This window comes from Pteropus vampyrus, unplaced genomic scaffold (genome assembly GCF_000151845.1).
Source record: "Pteropus vampyrus isolate Shadow unplaced genomic scaffold, Pvam_2.0 Scaffold1, whole genome shotgun sequence".
In the NCBI taxonomy this organism is placed as follows: domain Eukaryota; kingdom Metazoa; phylum Chordata; class Mammalia; order Chiroptera; family Pteropodidae; genus Pteropus; species Pteropus vampyrus.
The window spans coordinates 21,236,845-21,255,932 of record NW_011888782.1 but is presented as its reverse complement, the minus strand read 5'-3'; the positions used below and the strand labels follow the sequence as shown (position 1 = coordinate 21,255,932).

At 38.5% G+C, this 19,088-nt stretch overlaps 1 protein-coding gene across 1 annotated transcript in view; it reads left to right on the top strand.

The window, feature by feature from the left end:
- Positions 1-19,088, top strand: part of SCN10A (sodium voltage-gated channel alpha subunit 10) — a 135,469-nt gene that overhangs the window by 56,822 nt on the left and 59,559 nt on the right. The window contains exons 3-6 of the mRNA XM_023527552.1: positions 498-616; positions 3,605-3,685; positions 17,078-17,206; positions 17,791-17,882. Of these exons, the coding sequence (XP_023383320.1) occupies positions 498-616; positions 3,605-3,685; positions 17,078-17,206; positions 17,791-17,882 (421 nt within the window). The remainder of the gene's footprint in view (positions 1-497; positions 617-3,604; positions 3,686-17,077; positions 17,207-17,790; positions 17,883-19,088) is intronic.

The window sequence follows — 19,088 nt, the reverse complement described above, 5'->3', positions numbered from 1 at the left end:
AAAGGCACTGAAATGTCTTTCTCCCTCCTTTCATCTGCCAAGAGCCCTCACTCCCCTTACATGCTTGGAAGAAGGAACCAGGGGAGGGTTTAAAAGGGGAGACCTAGGAGGTAGAGAACAGAAGGAACATCACAGGACCAAGGATGATCCATTAATTAGAAGAGAAATTAAATGCAACAGAATGCCGTCCTCTTTCCCTAGGCATGATGCATCTTACCAACCCCATGGTCAGCTGCCTGTCCATCAGGCACTTGCAGTGGGCTCGTCTTGATGCATAGTCAGCCACAGGGCCTGGGGTTTTGCAGAGAGGGTGAGGATATGGCTATCATCCCTGATCCTTCCTAAATCTCTGTTCTCCATTTGACTCTCATTGACCCATGGTTCCCAGAGCCCTCTTGCTCATGACCCCGAGATGATGCTACTTATGCTCAAACACATGGTTGTGTGAGGATGTATTTTCTCACTAGAGGTCCACCTTCTTTTCTGTTTTGTTTTAGACATTTATGGTGCTGAACAAAGGGAGGACCATTTCCCGGTTTAGTGCCACTCGGGCTCTGTGGTTATTCAGTCCTTTCAACCTGATCAGAAGAACAGCCATCAAAGTGTCTGTCCACTCATATCCTTTGCATAGTTGATTCTTCCACATGTTAGAATCAGGCTTTACGTTCGTGTCCAGTGCCTTCTTCAGAGATTAGCAATAGAGCTTTCCTCCAACTGAATCCTTTTTTAAAATCATTAAATTGAAAAAAGTGCTTGTGGCTTTCATGTGTCCAACACCCAAAGCAGTCCCAAGGCAGAGGTCTTCGTGCAACCCAGAGGTGGGTTTGGGTTCACCTAGACTAGTCTACATACACCTGTGGATCCACAACTTGAAAAATGTCTTCTTTATGAGGGGAGCTATGCTGAATGTGCCAGGCACATTCTCACCGCGTGTGGCCTGCTCTTCCCACAACATAACAACCAGTAAAAGGCTTCTTTGGGCAGATAAGACAAGCATGAGCTGTTCTCTGTACCCTAGCTATGCTAGGGAGTGGCAGCTCATTAGGCAAAAGAGCAGTACCTCCCAGACAGCAAAGAGAACAGACCACAATGGGCAGAACATAGATCGTCTAATGGGACCACATTGGTCATGGGGTACTGCCAACAAGGTTACACCCAAATTACCAGCAGGTTAAAAATGTCAATAGTCTGAGGTTCATGCCATTGAGGAATGTAATGATTAGAGACAAATTGGTCAAATGTCTATATTATATTAATTGCTTAGTTGTTTTAAGTAGCTTCATAAACTGGCTTCAATTTCTTTTAGGGTGTAGGGTGTTCTTTGTTTTGTTTTGTTTTCCCCAAGGCAAGCCAAACTAATACAAAAAAAAAAAAAAAAAAGACTTTGGCTTGGTTTCCAAGGATCTTCCCTGGTGACTGTCTAAGTTGGAAGTTCCAAATGACAAATTCAATTCTGGCTTCCAGGAGGTTGACTTGCAAGAACAGCCTTGCCTCAGCTGCCTGACGGGTGGTGCCCAGCCTCTTAAGAGGCTCCAGTGAAAGCAGCTGCTCCTCCCACTTGAGGCACTCTCTGGGTTGCCAGACAGCCTCCAGTGAGCTGGTCAGCCTGGCAGAGCCATCTCAACATGAAACTCTGCAGCTTAAGGAAGTTGCATTCTACTTCCCTTTCTATGCGTTATCTTTATGGCTGACCAGTGGAAAGTATACTTTCTTAATTGAATCTTGGATTTCTCGATTCAATAGAAGGATATTTAATGATAATAGTAGACTCTCATTAGCTAGATATCTCCTAAGTGTCAACACTCATAGGTCAGAAGCCTTTGAAGGAAGAATTAACACCCCCATTTTACAGATAATGAAACTGATACTCAGACATTAAGTAAATTGTCTAAGGTCACCTCACTAGCTCAGAGGTCCAGCCTACATCTTGCTTAGAGCAGTATCAGCAATAAGAAAGTAGGCAGTTAATGGAAATAAATTAGGGTAATTTATGTTCTCAATATGTCATCTCTCCTTGGTTTTTAAATATATATATACAATTACATAAAATTACAAATAAAGAAATACATGAACTCCTCTCCATGAATCCTGGTTGAATTAAATCTAGATAAGTAAGAAACTGCTAATTAATAATAAAATTCCTTTAAAGGATCAATTGACCAGTGAATATTCTTTTTGTCTTGAGATTTTATGAGTAAATAATTTCATCGTACAGTCACAACTGGTCAGAAAGGCTATTGAGGCTCTCCTGATCACAGACTTATCAAAAGTCTGCATTTATATATTTAAATCTCATGAATTTGGTAGCTGTATCTCCAAAAAACACTCTTCAAGGTATGGATTTCTCAGAGTCCTATTAGTACTATTTCATCAAAATTATACTTCTAATTAAATTTGTTATGGATGTTTTCATAAATAATATTATGTATAATATGTCATTTTACTTTTAAAGGTTTATGGGATTGAGGATACAATTTTAAATTAATCCTTGGGTTAGCATTTCCTCCCCATATGAACACATTTCTAATTTAATTGCAAGTCAATAGAAAAAGATGGTTTAATTAGTAGAATTTCTCTTTTTGAAATAGATGTGTTCCTAAGTAACTGTAAAACAGGGCACATTAAAGGCATTTACAGAAAACTAAAATAGATTTAAGTAATTCTGCTCAAGTCAAAATTATGAAAGATGAGTGGTCTTTCTGAAGATGAACTTGACCTCTCTTCATAGGTCAAGTTCATCTTCAGTCTTTACTTTTCTTCAGGAAGTAATTGTTAAGAACTCAGCTAGTCCTAAGAAAAATGTCCGGTAGGAGAAATTTACTGTTGGATTTTCTCCACCATTTATTTACTTTCTTCCACTCACCTTCCTTTTCAGTGTTTCCTTCCCCTTTTGAAAATTCCCTTGCCCAGCCTTTCCAAGATTCTCCTCTTTGGCTATTCAGAATTCTCCACAGCAGCCTAATCCTACATGGAATTTTCTCCTGGACCCAGCAGTTCACTAGCCTGTGCTACCTCCCCCATTCCTAGCCAGAAGTCCACCTACTCAGTGTGCCTGACCTTAGCTGTATTAAGAAAACAACCTGACTAAACTGATTCCCATGAAAGTTTATAGCCCTCCCCTTATCTCTAACTTCCTAGGAGTATTCTGTCTTACAGGAAAAAAAGAGACATTTGCTGGATGAAATTTCAGGCCATATTGTATAGTGAAATGAAGGCTTCAGGGCAGAAGGACATTTTGGAAGGGGGATTCTGTTTCCTTTCATCTTGCTTAGGGTTCTATTATCAAACGGTCTGAGTTCACATCTCAACATCAGGGTTGACTAGCTGTGTGACCATGGAAAAATTATTTAAGCTCTTTCAGCCTGTTTTCTTAGCTCTAAAATGTCGATAATAATATCTACTTGTAGATTAGTTGTATTAGAAATAATATGGACAAAGTACACAGTGCAGAGTAGGCACTCAGAAATGTTAGTGGTTATTAAGTGACAAGACCATAAAGCTGATCCTAGCTAGGAATTATGAATTTAATCGTTCAGGGTCAGGGTGATCATAGATGCCACAGGGAAACATGGTGACTCAGCTTTTCCTTAACACAGCTTCTCACGTGGTTCAGTTCATTTATCACAGTCACTATTTTGGTCAATTGTGTGTTCATGACCCAAACTGAACTTCCAGAGAGAATGGAGTGAGTAGATTTTCTGTTGTTCTCATGTCTTCCCTTTTTGTCCTCTTCTCTTCTTCATTTTGCAGCTTTTATTTCTTTTATTTATCCTGCCAGTTCTAATTGGGTATCTGACTTTGTAATGATCATATATCTTTTCTCTGTGGGCTTTGGTTTCATAAACGCACATATGATTTTCAGCTTTGAAGAGCTATAGATTAATGGTTCTCATCCTTGGCTGTGCATTGGAACCCCCTGGGGGAATTTTTTAAAATATCGATGCCTGGGTCTCAGTCCCAGACGGTCTGATTTCATTGGTCTGGGGTGATCTGATCATGTGAGTTCCCCACCACATGCATTTACCTGCTAGATGCACCCATGGATGAAGGTCAGAGAAGGCCTACTTGGAAAGAGGGGTAGGCACAAAATTGATAGAGAAATAAGAATAAATGGTTCTGGAACATATTCAGAAAATAACACATGAATGAAGCTGATTCACTTATCATGGCTCATATACTTCAAAATGACCTTAATATTCTGAGATTATTCTAGCTCCCTAGGTTTGCAAATGGAAGCTCTGTATTTCAGAATGTGGGGCCTTTCAGAAAACATTCTGCACCAACACACCTGAGAGAGGTGCCCCCACCTCAGCTCAAGCTGGACATACCTTTGGTATAGTAACAGGAGCTCTGTAGAGCTTTCTCTTCCTCTAACTCTTAATTTTTTGCTGACTATAACATTAACACATGCATAATAGGAAATATCTTCTATTTCTATTAATAAATTAAAGGGGAAAAATTGTGCGGTCATCTTAATCATTGCTGAAAAATCATTTGATAAAGTTTGATATCTGTTCATAATTTAAAACTTACAGAAAAGTAAAAATAGACAGGAATCGCTGTACTCTGATAAAGGGTAAGCAATTTTTAAAAAGTAGCAAACGTAATACTTAATTTTGAAACATGGAAATCTTTTTCTTTGAAATCGGAAGAAAAAATAAAAAGCAAAGATGTCCGTTTTATCAGTTCTATTCAACTTTGTAAAGGAAATCCTAGCCCGTATAGTAAGGCAAGGAAAAGATATAAAAGGCGTAAGAATAAAAAAAGAAGGACTAAAGATGCCATGATTTATAGATAATATGATTCTGTTCATAAAATAGCCGATATAATCTAGAGATAAACTATTAGCATTAATCATAGTATAGTAAGGTAGCTGGGTATAAATTAATATACATAAGTTAATTATATATATATCAGCAACAAAAAGAAAAAATATTTTTTAAAATACTATTACCACTGGCATTCTAAAATATCAAGTATCTCGAAATAAGATTATCAAAGTATGAGTCAGATCTCTATGAAGAAAATTATTTAAAATATTGAGTAATATTGCAGGAAATTCAATAAATGGAGACATATTTCTGGGTTCAAAGCCACAGTATTGTGAGACTCCCTAAATGACTAATAAATTTCGTTTGATCCCAATCGAAATCTCGATAGGCTTTTTTTTTTTTTTTTGTACTACTTGACAAACCAACTCTAAGATTTATATGAAAATGCAAAGAGTAAGTTATAGCCAAGATACTTGAGGAAGAAAAACAAGGCGAGAGAAGAGCAGTTGGGCTCCTGGACATCAGGATTTACTATGAAGCTCTAATAATTGAAACAGCGTGCCATTGGTGTAAGGTTAATCAGACCAGTAGAACAGAACAGGTGGCCCATAAACAGACCAATGCACGTGCAGGCATTGAATTTGTGACAATGATGGCACTAGGAAACATGGAGAAAGGGTGGTCTTCATTAAATGATGCCGAAGAATTAAGAATCCCAATAGAATAATTACATTGAACATTTAACTTTACACCCCACACTAGAGTCAAATTCTAGGTAAGTTAAATTCTAAATTTCTTTGTGAAAGACAGACAGAACGCTGTTAGAGGGGAAAAATAAAAAACAAAGGAGAATATCTTCATGACTTCAGATTAGAGAAAAATTGATTAATGTAGGACATGAGAAGCATTAACCATAGAGGGGGAAAATTATATATAAATTTAAAGTATCTAAATAAACTTAAGGATATCTCATGTTCATAGATTAGAATACTCACTGTTGTTAAAATGTCAGTGCTGCCCAAATTCATTTATAGATTCAGTGAAATCGCAATAAAAATCCCAGCAGCAGATATTTTGAAGAAATTGACGAAATAGATTTTACTTACATAGATGAAGCAAAATTTATTTAGCTATTATCCTATTGATAGGCATTTATGTTGCTCCTAATCAACATAATCCTCATATTCTGCCATTATAATTCTTTGGTGAATATCCTAACACGCATATATATATTTTTTTTAGTTTTATTAAATTTATTGGGTGACACAGATTAATAAGATTATATAGGTTTCAAGTGTACAATTCTATAATACATCATCTGTATATTGCATTGTGTATTCACCACCCAAGGTCATGTCTCCTTCCGTCACTATGTATTTGACCTCCTTTACCCTCCCTCCAACCCCCTTTTTCCCTTTGGTAACCACCATATTATTGTCTGTGCACACATAGCTCTGTATACATAACATGGGTGAATGTGAGGGATGAATTCCTAGAAGTGGAAATGCTATGTCAAAGGGACATACAATTTTAATTTTAGAGATATTGCCAAATTGTTTTCCAAAGTTCTACTAATTTTCATTTCCATTTGTTATTAAATCTAGGGTTTTTTTTAGATTTTGTAGTCACTAAATTATTGACACAATTTCCTTTATAAACACACTTAGAAAAAATATAAAAGATAAAAATCTACTTATCTTGTCCTAGTTCTAGAAATTGATGTGAAGGGTATTGAATGATGTTGAACATCCTTGGCCTCAGGAAAATGATCAGACTCCAGATTTTTTTTTAAGTTTACTGCGTTGCTGGGAGCCCAAAGGAAAAGAGTAAATGACTTTAGGATAGACTGGAGTTACAAAGATCACGCTGTGTATTTTTAAGTAGAAATTAAATTGTAGCCAGTGAAGAATCAGAAACTGATTCTATCACCATGCTCTTGATACATACAGCCTTTTGGACATAAGTGGTTCCCATCCCTAATTTCCCCTCCCTGACATAATACCTCTCTGAAATGTTAATTTTGCACTGTTGCCTGATGATAAAGGTAGCTCCCTGCCCCTCCCTCCCTGCCTGCCTGCCTACCTGTTTGCTGTGGGATGATTTGATATATAGATACTTTTTTGTGCTCAGAAAGAAACTAGAAATTCACTGGGGTCAGAGCAATGTATCAAATTGGACCCCAAAAGGAAATGAAAAGTGCAGGAGGATGCAAAAGTGTTAACAGTGACTAGAGCAGATTTTCCCATCACCACCCGGTGAGCTCCCACAGTCATTGAAGGGGCCCTTTGATGACCCTAGGGTACCCATCACTAATCACACCGAAAATCTGGGGAAACATTTGACAAAATACAGCAATTTGGTTGCAGAGAAAAGCACAGTGGAAAGAGAAATGTTTCCTCACCTGGAAAAGAAAATGTGAAATGAAGTTGAAGCTATGGCAAACAGAGGAATGGGCATCTGGCCCTGCACACATAAAATAGTGTTTTGTATCTTTGCAAATTTATATGAATGATACCATATTGCATGCATGCTTTCGTCAATGCTTTTGAAAAATTATTTTATTATTTTTTTAGTTATGTAATATTCCATAAAGATATTCTCCTGTATTTTCTTCTAAAAGCCATAATATTTCTTTCTGCATTTAGTTCATCCTCTGAGACTTGTGTGTGTGTGTGCATGCATGCACACGCATATATACAGGAGATAAGCTTCTAATATTTTTCCATATGGATTATCCCAACACCAGTTTTAATAAGTCATCATTTCCCAAGTGATTCCTTCTACTACCTCTGTCATGAACCAGATTCCCATGCATATCCAAGTCTGTTTCTCTCAGTGAGTTATTTGTTACTCCCTGAGTCAACATTGCACCAATCTAAATGCTTTATAATAAGATTTGACCTGGTTGATCACCTTTCCTTTTCAGCCTTCTTGAAAATTATCTAGGTTCTTCCTGTTTCTTCTCCATTTCAATTTGAGGGTTAGATTTTCAAGCTTTTTTCTTAGAACTCTATTGAAACTTTGATTGTAAATGCATAGAATTTATTTATTACCACAGGAAAACTTGCCTCACTTATAATTTCAAGCCTTCCCACACGTCAGCATGGTGTATCTTTCAATTTATATGTAGGCCTTCTTTTACATTCTTCCGTAACATTTTATACTGTCTTATGTAAAGTTCTTAAATTTCTTATCCCTAGGTACAGTATCTTTTGGGTTGTCCTTTTGAATATTTATTTTTATTGCTAAAACATATTAATGTTATTAATTTCTATGTATTGGTTTTGCATCTAGCAACCTTCCTGAACTCTAACAAATTACATTTCTCTGTAGATTCTCTTGTGTTTTCTATTTAAACAATCATATCATTTGCAAATGATGATGAACTTGTTTCTTCCTTAATGTCTATGCCACTTGTTTACTTTTTCTGTCTTATTGAACTGCCCAAGACCTACAGCACAATGCTGAAGCTATGATAGTAAGCATTTTTATTTGTCTCTTGATTTTAAAGAGTATACTTCAAATATTTCTATTATCATGATGACTATGAGATTCTCATAATTACCCTTTATGAAGTTATGGAGATTTCTTTCCACTTCTGGTTTGCTAAGAGTTTCATGATGATTGAATATTGGTTTTTAAGCAACATTTCTATATTAAGATGAGCATATAGTCTTTCATCTGTTAATACAGTAGTTTATATTAATAAATTTGCTAGTCTATTTTTGATGATTTTAATTTGATGATTGCTGGTTCAATTTACCAGTATTTCAACTGTTCTATCTTCGTAAATGAGGCTGACATAATCCTCTCATAAACTGTCCCTTTGAGTTGCTTTTCCATCTCCCTGCTTCACTGTCTTTCTTCCGTTGTGTCCCTGGAAACTCAGATTCTTCTCATTCAGTTTTACAGAGGCGTTCAACTCTCTCCATCCCTTACAATGTTTCGCGATAAGTGATCTAAGGATCTCTATTGATAACTAGAAGTCTCTCAGTAGCCTCTAAATCATTTGATGAACTCAGAAAAAAGAGCAATGCAATCATTTCATGCCCACATAATTTAAAAATCTGAAATGTAAGATTAATCATAGTTTTCATAGAATTTCTGAATTGTTATGTTCTTACAAGCAGTGCAGTCAAGGACTGACTTAGTTCATACTGATTAACTTGGAGTAGTTTATCTTAAATAGTGTATTTTATTGTCATCTGACAGGTATTGTTTACATTCGTTAAACCTGCATTTGTCACCATCGCTGTTGTATTACTTAATACCACAATTCAAAAGAATGAATCAGCATTTCAAAAGTGGTTTGCAGAAATATAATAGTGGTAAAAATAGAAAAATAAATCCTGCAATATGAAATAAGGTTGCAAATATAAGTGATGAGAGGGCTCTGTCATAAATATAAAGCTTGAAACTGTGTGTCAGAGACAGGAGGACAATGAATATGAATAATCTCACGAAGGCAGATAAAAAAGTAAATAAGAAAACAGAAAGCATGATAGTAAAAATTATAGTTAAATTTTATTGAATCAATGACCCTTTGTCCTAGTACCCAGTTTACTAGCTATTAACATTTTTATTAAATAATAATATAAAGCTACTAAAACTTCCACATTATTTTCCAATAAAACTTATCAACCTCATGAAAGTTAAAGAAAACAATTGATTTTCTCTACTGCAAACAAAAAATAAGCTTTCGAGTACAAAGTTGTCAAAATTTCATGTTAAAGTTTGAAAAGACATGAAAACTATAGAGTCATCATTCGCCCTTATAGTACAATTACACTCTTGCTGGTAAGATATGAAATCATCTTCAAAATCAATAATAAATATTGCAGTCAGAAAGAAAGCAACAAATACTTGGTAGACTTTAATTTTAAGAGACTTCTGGTTTAATTAAAGATTAATTTGTAAAATATGAAATAGACTTTAAAAGTTATGTTGTACATGAATGTTCACAACAGCATTATTCACAATAGCCAAAAGGTGGAAACAACACAAACGTCCATCAACAGATGAATGAATAAACAAAATGTGGTATATCCATACACAATGGAATATTATTCAGCCTTAAAAATGAATGAAATTCTGATATATGCTACAACATGGATGAATCTTTAAAACATTATACTAAGTAAAATAACCTAGACACACACAAAAAAATTGTGTGATTTCACTTACATGAGATACCTAGAATAGGCAAATTTATGGAGACAGAAAGTAGAATAGAGGTTGCCAGGGAGTAGGGAAGGGAAGAATGGAAAGTTATATAGTTTCAATTTGGGATGATGAAAAAGTTCCAGAGATGGATAGTGATGATTGTTGCACAATATTGTGAATGTACTTAATGCCACTGAACTGTATACTTAAAAATGGTTAAAGTAGTAAATTTTATGTTATATGTATTTTACTATATAACATGAAAAGATATGTTGAACTGGTACTGAAGAAGCTCCAGCAACATAGTCAGCAAGGAAAGGGATCACTATACAAATGAAACATGTTGCTTCTAAACGCAGTACATGCCTTGTTCTTGGAAAACAGTGGGGGTCCATAGCATGCCTCCAGACCCTGATGTGCTGCTGAGGGACATCATGGAAACTGTGACTACAAACCAATTGTGGCCACTTAGCATATGTCTCCTCAGCCTATGGAGTGGAAATGAAAAGTGAGTACAAGAGGCTCTTCTCCTACACTGAATCGCTCTGGCTGGCAAACAAACAAATAAAAAAAAAAAAGTTTACACTGTTTTAAAAGAAGGAATGAAATCTTTTTAAATAACCATTTCTGTGAATACACATACTATGTCTCAGTATGGATCTTTGACTTCAGGGCCTAAATATTAGAATTTTTTTTTAATGATCAGACATCAGGATTTCTTAAAACTGAACAGTGGTGCAAACGACTCAATGGCAAAGAGTTTGACTTTTTCCAGTACCCAATGATTTTCTTCATCAGAAAAAAAAATTCCTTTTGCATATTACAAATTACATCCAAATGCTGCAACTGAACCTGAAGAAATAGCTTATAAGCCAATTGCCACCAGACAGAGAGAGAGAGAGGATGTGACTTCATCAGCTTCACGTTGAGAACTTTAACCTTCCAGCTTTCAGGGGCGCTAAGCTGGGGCACTCTTCCTCCAGTGAAACACTGAAAGTAGTGTTTAGAGAGAACTCTCTCCATAATTTCTGGATCTGCATTTGATCTGAAAAACCCAAACTATCCATCAAATCTTCCCAACAACCTATAATTCTGAGTTAAGACTTTCTAATTTAGAAAACACAAAGAGTGAGGGGGAACCAACAAGATATAGAAGCTGACAGCTCAAGCAGCTATCTAGCCAGATGAAGATTTCTTTGTGAATTATTTCAAACACTATGTCTCCTCTCACAGATAGGAAAAGCCATTACCGCTATTCACTTTTTAATTTGATTTTTACTTTTATTTAAGATATACAGGTTCATGGTTTAAAAGGTCAAATAGTTCTATAAAGAGTCTAGCAAAAATAGCAATTTTATGTTCCTCATCTCCTCACCCCCAATCCCATATTTCCTGAGGCAAACTTCTCGACTTTATTTTTTACCTCTTTCTTCTGATACCTCCCTATCTTTAATAACATACTCACACTACCATTTTTTATTTTTCCTTTAGATATTATCTATTGGCTTTCCATTATGGAAAAAAAGAATTAGATACACACACACATACACACACACACACACACACACGCACACACACACACACACACACGCATACAAACACGCACTCATTTCCTCTCATACTCATCTTCCCATTAGTTATTATCATAATTTTTGGTTAGATAACCAGACAATATGCTCATTGTCTGACTGCATAGAATAATCAGTCAGACTATAGAATAGCCTTGCTAAGCAAATACTGTTCACGGTTGTGGCATACAGCATACTTTGATTACATTTCTTTTTTGCAGAATGTTTCTGCTTTCTCTGGACTTAATAAGGATTTCACGTCTTTGTTTGTTCAGTGTCCTATATATTTACCACTAATTCATTCCCAAACTCTTCTTCAGAGTTTTAATTATTCCTTCGATTTATTCAAACACATCAAGTTATCCACAGTTTTAAATTTTCTCGGGGAAATCACTCTTGCAGTCCATCTCCTGTCTCAGTCTGGCTTAGATAATTCTCTAGGCCTGATGCACAGCTCTTTCCCGGAGTTTTTTTTTTTTTCCATTTTCTTTGGGATTCTATTTGTCTCTCCCTTGTATCCCATCCCTTCCTCTTTACTGGTTACTTCCTTGTTTTTTGTGGAGCACATCCTCTAGTAACCTTCTTAGAAGGGTAGATAGGAAGTAAAATTTCTGAAACTTTACATATCTATAATTGTCTTTATTCTATCCATATCTTAACAGTTTGGCTGGGGGAGAAATTCTATATTAGAAATGATTTTTCTCAAAGTTTCGAACGCATTGTTTCATTGTCTTACAACCTCCAAGGTTGCTTTGAGAAATCTGATGATATTTAGTTCTCAGTCCCTTATATGTGACCTGTGATTTTCACTCCTTCAAAGAGTTAGGCTCTTCTCTTTGTGTACAATGCTCTGAAATTTGTGATGTTGTGCCTCGATGTGAGCCTTTTTCATTCATGTTCTTGAATACTTGTGGGTGTTTATAACTGAATACTTAGATCCTTCAGTTTGTGGAAATTTTCTTAAATTATTTCTTAGATAATTTTTCCTGTCTATTTCTAGATTTCCTGTCAGTCAGACATTGTACCTATTGGTCTGAGTCTCTAATTTTCATACTTTTTATCATCTCTTATCCATTTATTTTTTTCCACTCTCCATGAGATTTACTCAACTTTATTTTCAACCCTCCTATTGTTTTAGTTTTGCTATCGTATTTTTGTTTTCAAAAGTTCTGTTTGTTTTTTTAATATTCTTTTTCCCATTCTTTATTGAAATATAATAGACAATTAGTTGCTTATAATTACATTGTACAAGTCAATGAGGTTTTTTCAATTATAGTTGGCATACAATAATATACCAGTTTCAGTTGTATAGCATAGTGATCAGAGATCCACATAACTTGCAAACTGACCACCCCACTAAATCTAGTACCCCCTTCCCCCTTACATATTTATTACATTATTAACCATCTTCCCATGCTACACTCTACATCTCCATGTCTATTCTGCAACTATCCATTTGTACCTCTTAATCCCTTTGCCTTTTTTTATCCTCCCAACCCCCCTCCCATCTAGTATCCCTCTAAATATTTTCTGAATTTATGAGTTTATTTCCGCTCTTCTTGTTGTTGTTGATTTTGTTCTTTAGATTCCACACGTACGTGAAATCATGCGATATTTGTCTTTCTCTATCCGACCCATTTCATTCAGCGCAAGACCCTCTAGGTCCACCAAGGCAATATCTTTTCCCATCCCCGTCCTTTTAGTCTGTGTGTGTCTTTTAATCTGAAGTGAGTCTCTTGTAGGCAGCATATGTAGGGGGTCTTGTTTTCTTATCCATCCAGCCACTCTATCTTTTGGTTGGAACACTTAATTCTTTTCCATTTGAGGTACTTGCTGATAGCAATGTGGTTATTACCATTCTTTATTCCTGTTTTTGATACACGTTTTTCTTCTTAAAGAAGTCCCTCCAACATTTCCTGTAATACTGGCTTGGAGATGATAAATTCCTTTAGCTTATTTTTGTCTGGGAAGCTCTTTATCTGTCCTTCAACTCTAAATGATAATTTTGCTGCATAACGTATTCTTGGTTGTAGATCCTGGGTTTTCATCACTTTGAATATTTTGTGCCGAATCCTTCTGTTCTGCATAGTTTCTTTTGAGAAATCAGCTGCCAGACTTATGGGTGCTCCCTTGTAGGTAACTAACTGCTTTTCTCTTGCTGCTTTTAAGATTCTCTCATTGTATTTAAACTTTGGCATTTTAATTATCATGTGTCTTGGTGTGGGCCTCTTTGGGTTCCTGGTTTCGGGGACTCTCTGAGCTTCCTGGGGTTTTATGTCCATTTCCTTCACCAGATTAGGGAAGTTTTCCATCATTATGTCTTCAAATAGCTCTTCAACATCTTGTTTTCCTTCTGGTATCCCTATGTCACAGATATTTTTACCTTTAATAGTGTCCCATAGGCTCCTTAAATTATTATTATAGTCTTGGCTTCTTTTTTCTTGTCATTCTGATTGAGTGTCCTTGGCTTCCCCTTCTTCTATATAGGTTATTTGATCCTCTTCTTTATTCACTTTGTTTATTCCATTTAATATACTTCTCATCTCAGATAATGTGTTCTTCATTTCATGCTGGTTCCCTTTTATAATTTCCATTTCCATTTTTATGTTTTTCATCTCTTCGTTGAAGTTCTCATTGAAATTATCTATACTTCCCATAAGTTCATTGAGCATCTTTATCACCAGTGTTTTGAACTCTGCGTCTGTTAGATTGCTTGACTCCATTATTTCTGGATTTCTGTTCTGTTCTCTAATATGATTTTTGCTTCTTTGTCTTTCCATTTTGGCTTCTGTGTCTGTTTCTATGTACTAAGCAAAGCTCTTAAGTCTCCCATTTTTCTTAGAACAGCTTTGTTTGGTAGGTGTCCAGTGGCACAGTCCTGAGAAGGGTTCAGCTGCAGGCCAAGTTTAGCCCAAGCCTGTGCCCCTCTGGGCCCACCTGTTAAGATTCAGCAAGCAATCCACAGATGCTGTGCTCATAGTTACCTCAAAAGGCTATGCCAGAAACTGAAGCCAGCTGCCACCAGTGTGAGTCTAGGTGCTGCTCAGCAAAGGGCACTTGACTAAGCAAGTACACACCTGTATGTGGCTTGGGCAGGGCTGCGAGTTGGGGGAGGCGGAGTTTCAGGGAATCCTCTGGGCGGAGCAACTTCCATTATCCAGTTTGATAACATCTCCACTATGGTGGTGCTGAGTCCGCTCACTGGGATGGGGGAGGACTCAACAGAGGAACAATGTATACCACCCGCACTTATCTACAGAGTGAGTCTTGCCTTGGCCCTTACTCCAACAACTCCGTGCCCCCTGTAAGTCCCCCTGTAAGTCCCTAGTGCCCCCTGTGCAGCCAAACCGGTGCTGGTGCTCAGAGCGAGCAGGTCTGTCACCACAGAAGTTCACTCGCGGATGCGGTCCCTTTAAGAGGCGTCTGCAGCTGCCGCTGCCACTGCCGCTGCCATGGCCTCTGTCCCACTTAGCCACTCGGTCTGGGCAACCTCGTGTCCTCGCCCCATCGTACCTTCTGCCGTTGCAGGGTGATTTTTTAGATCTCTCCATAGTTGTATGGCTTGTTCATCTAGATTCCAGGTGATTTTCCTTGCTCTTTACCCCTTGTTTCTGTCACAACTTTGATTTGGTTACCAGAGGGATGAACAGAGCCTCTATCATCTACGCCATTTTTTTTCTTCCTCTCTGAATATTCTTATTTATAGCCTTCTGTTTTTGTTTTTTGCACCGAATAACTTCTCATCTCTTAACTCTAAAACTATTAATGATGGGGTTTTCTTTTCCTTGCTCTTTTTCTGTGTTGTCTCATTTTTTTCTTTCTTTCTTTTTTCTTGTTTGGTTTCTTTATTCTCTGGTGTTAGCAACATCCTTCAAATTCCTGGTGCTTGTTGGCTGCCTGTCCATATTAAGAGTGTAGCATCTTGGGCTATTAATCTGACTGCCAGACTTCTAGGAACTTACTGAGTGGAAGAAGCAGGTGGGTGGGAGGGTTGTCTGCCTTTGACTATTTAAATTTTCCTCTGTACTTCTGTTTCAGTGTACATTTCTTTTTTCAAACTCTTTCTCTCTCTCTGTTTCCCACACACATACACACATCTCCCTTTTCCCTCTCCCTCCCCCTCTTCTCTCATTCCTTCCCTCCCTCCTCTCCCCCTGCTCATTCAGCTCTTGAGATAATGAACATCCAATCTATTTCCAGAGCAGAGGAGGCAGTTCCTCACTGAACAGGTGGTGTGGAGTGGGGTCTAGGAAGACCAGCTGCCTCTTGTAAAGATTTTACACTGTTTCATCCCTACCTTCTACCCTCCCCCCAAACCCCGCTTTCAGAGGTATTCAGCATCTTTAACTCTTAAGCAGTTCTTCAGTGTGGGTTTGCTCGCTTCTGGGAACTCCCCATTTCCAGCTAAGGTTTCAGCTTTCTTGGGTCTGCTCTCATCCATCTTCACTATCATTTCCAAAATGATGTTGCTTTCTCTGTTATCTTGGTCCTAGTGGGTTTATGTTCTAAAAAATTCTTTTATTGTCATTTAAGAAGAGTATCAGAAAAGATGGAGGTAAATACATGTGTTTCATCTGCCGTATTTAATCAAAAGTCTTCCCATTTTTAATACCAGTGTTTATAATTTTATAATTAAAATTTTTTAATGTAACTAAAATTATGTTTTGATTTATGTGCGCATCTGGATCCCTTTGGCCAGTGGTTCTAAATGGTAGTTCTCCAGGCTAGTGGCATGAGCATCAACTGGGAACTTGTTAAAAGAAGACATTCTTGGGCCCGACCCTAGACTTACTGAGTCAGAAATGCTGGGGGTAGAGCCCAGAAATCTATGTTTGAACAGGCCCTCCAGGTGGTTCAGATGCTTGCTAGAGTTTGAGAACCACTTCTGTAGGTGACGAAGGGATTCTAAACATTTGAGAAACACTACCCTCCCCTCCACCTCGGCTCCAGATCCATCTCTTCCAATCCAAACCTGCGAAGTGCCCAGCGGAATGGAAGGGCTGTTTTGAGATAATGTCCTTTAACAAGATCCATCCTCCTGAGAAGATGTTTGTGGATTTAGAGGCTTTTCTCTTCCATGACACCTAGTTGTTTACTGCCTTACATGGCTGTTAGAGTGGGGTTTCTGAGGTCAGAAATGCCTGCAGACCAGGCTTGGTGAGAAGAAAAGACAGAGACAGTGGAAGCAGAGAAGTTTGAGAGGAGCAGTGTAGCGGGACCTGATCCCTCTTCTGCATCTTCAGCCATCAACATGTTGGAAGAGGAGCCCCCAGCTTTCCTCAGAGCAGGGAGCCTCTGGGAACCTCATGTAATGGGAGGGTCCTTGCTCTGAACTTCACCTACCATTGCCCTCTGCCTACCATCAGGGCAGCAGATGTTGCCAATCATCTCGGACATACACATCCCTCCCCACCCCGCCCATCTGTGTGGCTCCTCTGAGACCCTCAGTCTGCCTCTCGTCTCCTCACTTCACCTTCCTCCTCTTCTCCACCCTCGCAATGATCTTCATACGGCAGCTCTCCCTCTGAGCTCTCTCCATGGCACAGTTAATTCTCTTTCCACTTTCCCTCCCAGGTATGTCTTCACTGTCATTTATACCTTCGAGGCCTTGATAAAGATACTGGCAAGAGGCTTTTGTCTAAATGAGTTTACTTACCTGCGAGATCCTTGGAACTGGCTGGATTTTAGTGTCATTACTCTGGCGTGAGTATTTCTCCACACTGACTTGTTTGTGCATCTGTGTGAGGCTTGTGGGTGTGCCCAAGCTCACACCCTGGGGTGTTTCCTTATCCATCCAGCTTTCTCATTTGAAACCGCATGGCCTTGGGTCTTGTTGCCATAGACCATCACTGTGGGAGTCACTCTCCAGGGTTAGTCTCACACCCTCAGGGAGAAGTCAGAGACCTCACATCTGAGCTGATGACTGGCCTGTCAAACTGAGTCAGACAAGGCTCAGCCTTGTCCCTACCTGGCATGAAGCTCTTTTCCTGAGGAACCAGAGTCTGAGGAGACTGGTTGGCCAAGCTTGCATGCTTGAATATCCATGTTTACATGTAGCACATGGAGCCACCTAGACCACAATGCATCTTCTCAAAGGGGCCATTCTGAAAGATATTGCAACAATTAAATCAATGTTAGTGTCGGTCTATTGGTGAAAGTGCTACTAGATTCTCCATCTATTCTGGGTCCTTCCTAGGCTCATGTTACCCTATATTGTCTTTACTTATGCTGCATGCATTTCAGGACCCTCTCCTTGTAGAGATGCTGACTGACTTCTGGTCCCACAGATACGTTGGTGAAGCAATAGATCTTCGAGGGATCTCGGGCCTGCGGACATTCAGAGTTCTTAGAGCCTTAAAAACGGTTTCTGTGATCCCAGGTGAGCTGCTTTAACCAGATCATTTATTCATGGAACATGTGTTGGTGTCCATAACCTAATGTCCACCTTTGATTTTCACAAGAGCCCTATAGAGTTCCAGAGCATGAACTATTGTCCCCATTTAAAAGACAAAAAAATGGAGGCTCGGAAAGTAGAAAACACAATCCCAAGTCCTCATCACTAGTAAGAGGCACAGTGTGACCTGGAAACCTAATGTCTCAAGTCCTACACCACTGCTCTGTCCATAGTACCTCATGGCCTTGCCCTTGATAAATGACAAGAAAGTCAGGTCCTCATTTTATATTCTTGTTGTGGGGGTCAGGCAAGCCTCCAGTCAGATTCTCATTTATGACTTAAACCAAAGTTGTAAACTTGGAAATAGAGAGGAAGGGAGAAGGCAGTCTGGTGAGTGTTTTCACCATTTCCATAAATCTGAAAGCTTGAGTTTCAGTCCTGTCTCTGGACACACAGAGGAGAAGAGAATTAAGCAATTCTTGATTACAGAGAATTTGGATAATTCTCTGTAAAAGTAGGCCACTAGAGCTTATCTTAGTGGTCCTTCTAAGACCTCTGTTGTCACCAGTAGCCCAGTGATACTTCTCATCCCCTATTGACTTGGTGGAGGGGAAGGTGAGGCTAGAGACCAGGTAACCACACTAAGGCAGGACTCAACTCTGCCTCCTTGTGGCCTGATGGTTTATCTCCCCTTGAAGAGGAGAAGAGAGTGAGGTGATACCCCTGAGAATCCATTTCTTCATCTAGAAAATAAACACTCAAACTGGAGTGGAAGTCCCTTTCTACCACTCTGTGTCTGGCTGTTCAAGGAAGGATTGGAAAGTCTTTGCCAATTTCCACAGGACAAGCTTCTTCATGAAGACAGCCATGGCAATAAGTAGCTAGTTCTGACTCTTGGTATCTCTCTCACCTACTCTTAGCCAGGAAGAGCCTGAGTCTTGTTTTCAAGACCTGACCTGCCCAGGCTTCCTCTCCTGCCTCAGCTGTCTCCTCTACCCACCTCACATCATGTTCTAGAATGTACCTGTGGTTCCACAAACACTCCATGCCTTTGCTCCTCTCCCGGCCTTGCCACTCTTTCTGTCAAAAGAGTTCTCCTCTCTTAACTCATCATCATTCCTCAGGGCTCTGCTGAGGCTTGACCTCGAGGAGACTCCATGGTCTTTCCCAACTTCCCCACATTCCGCTCCA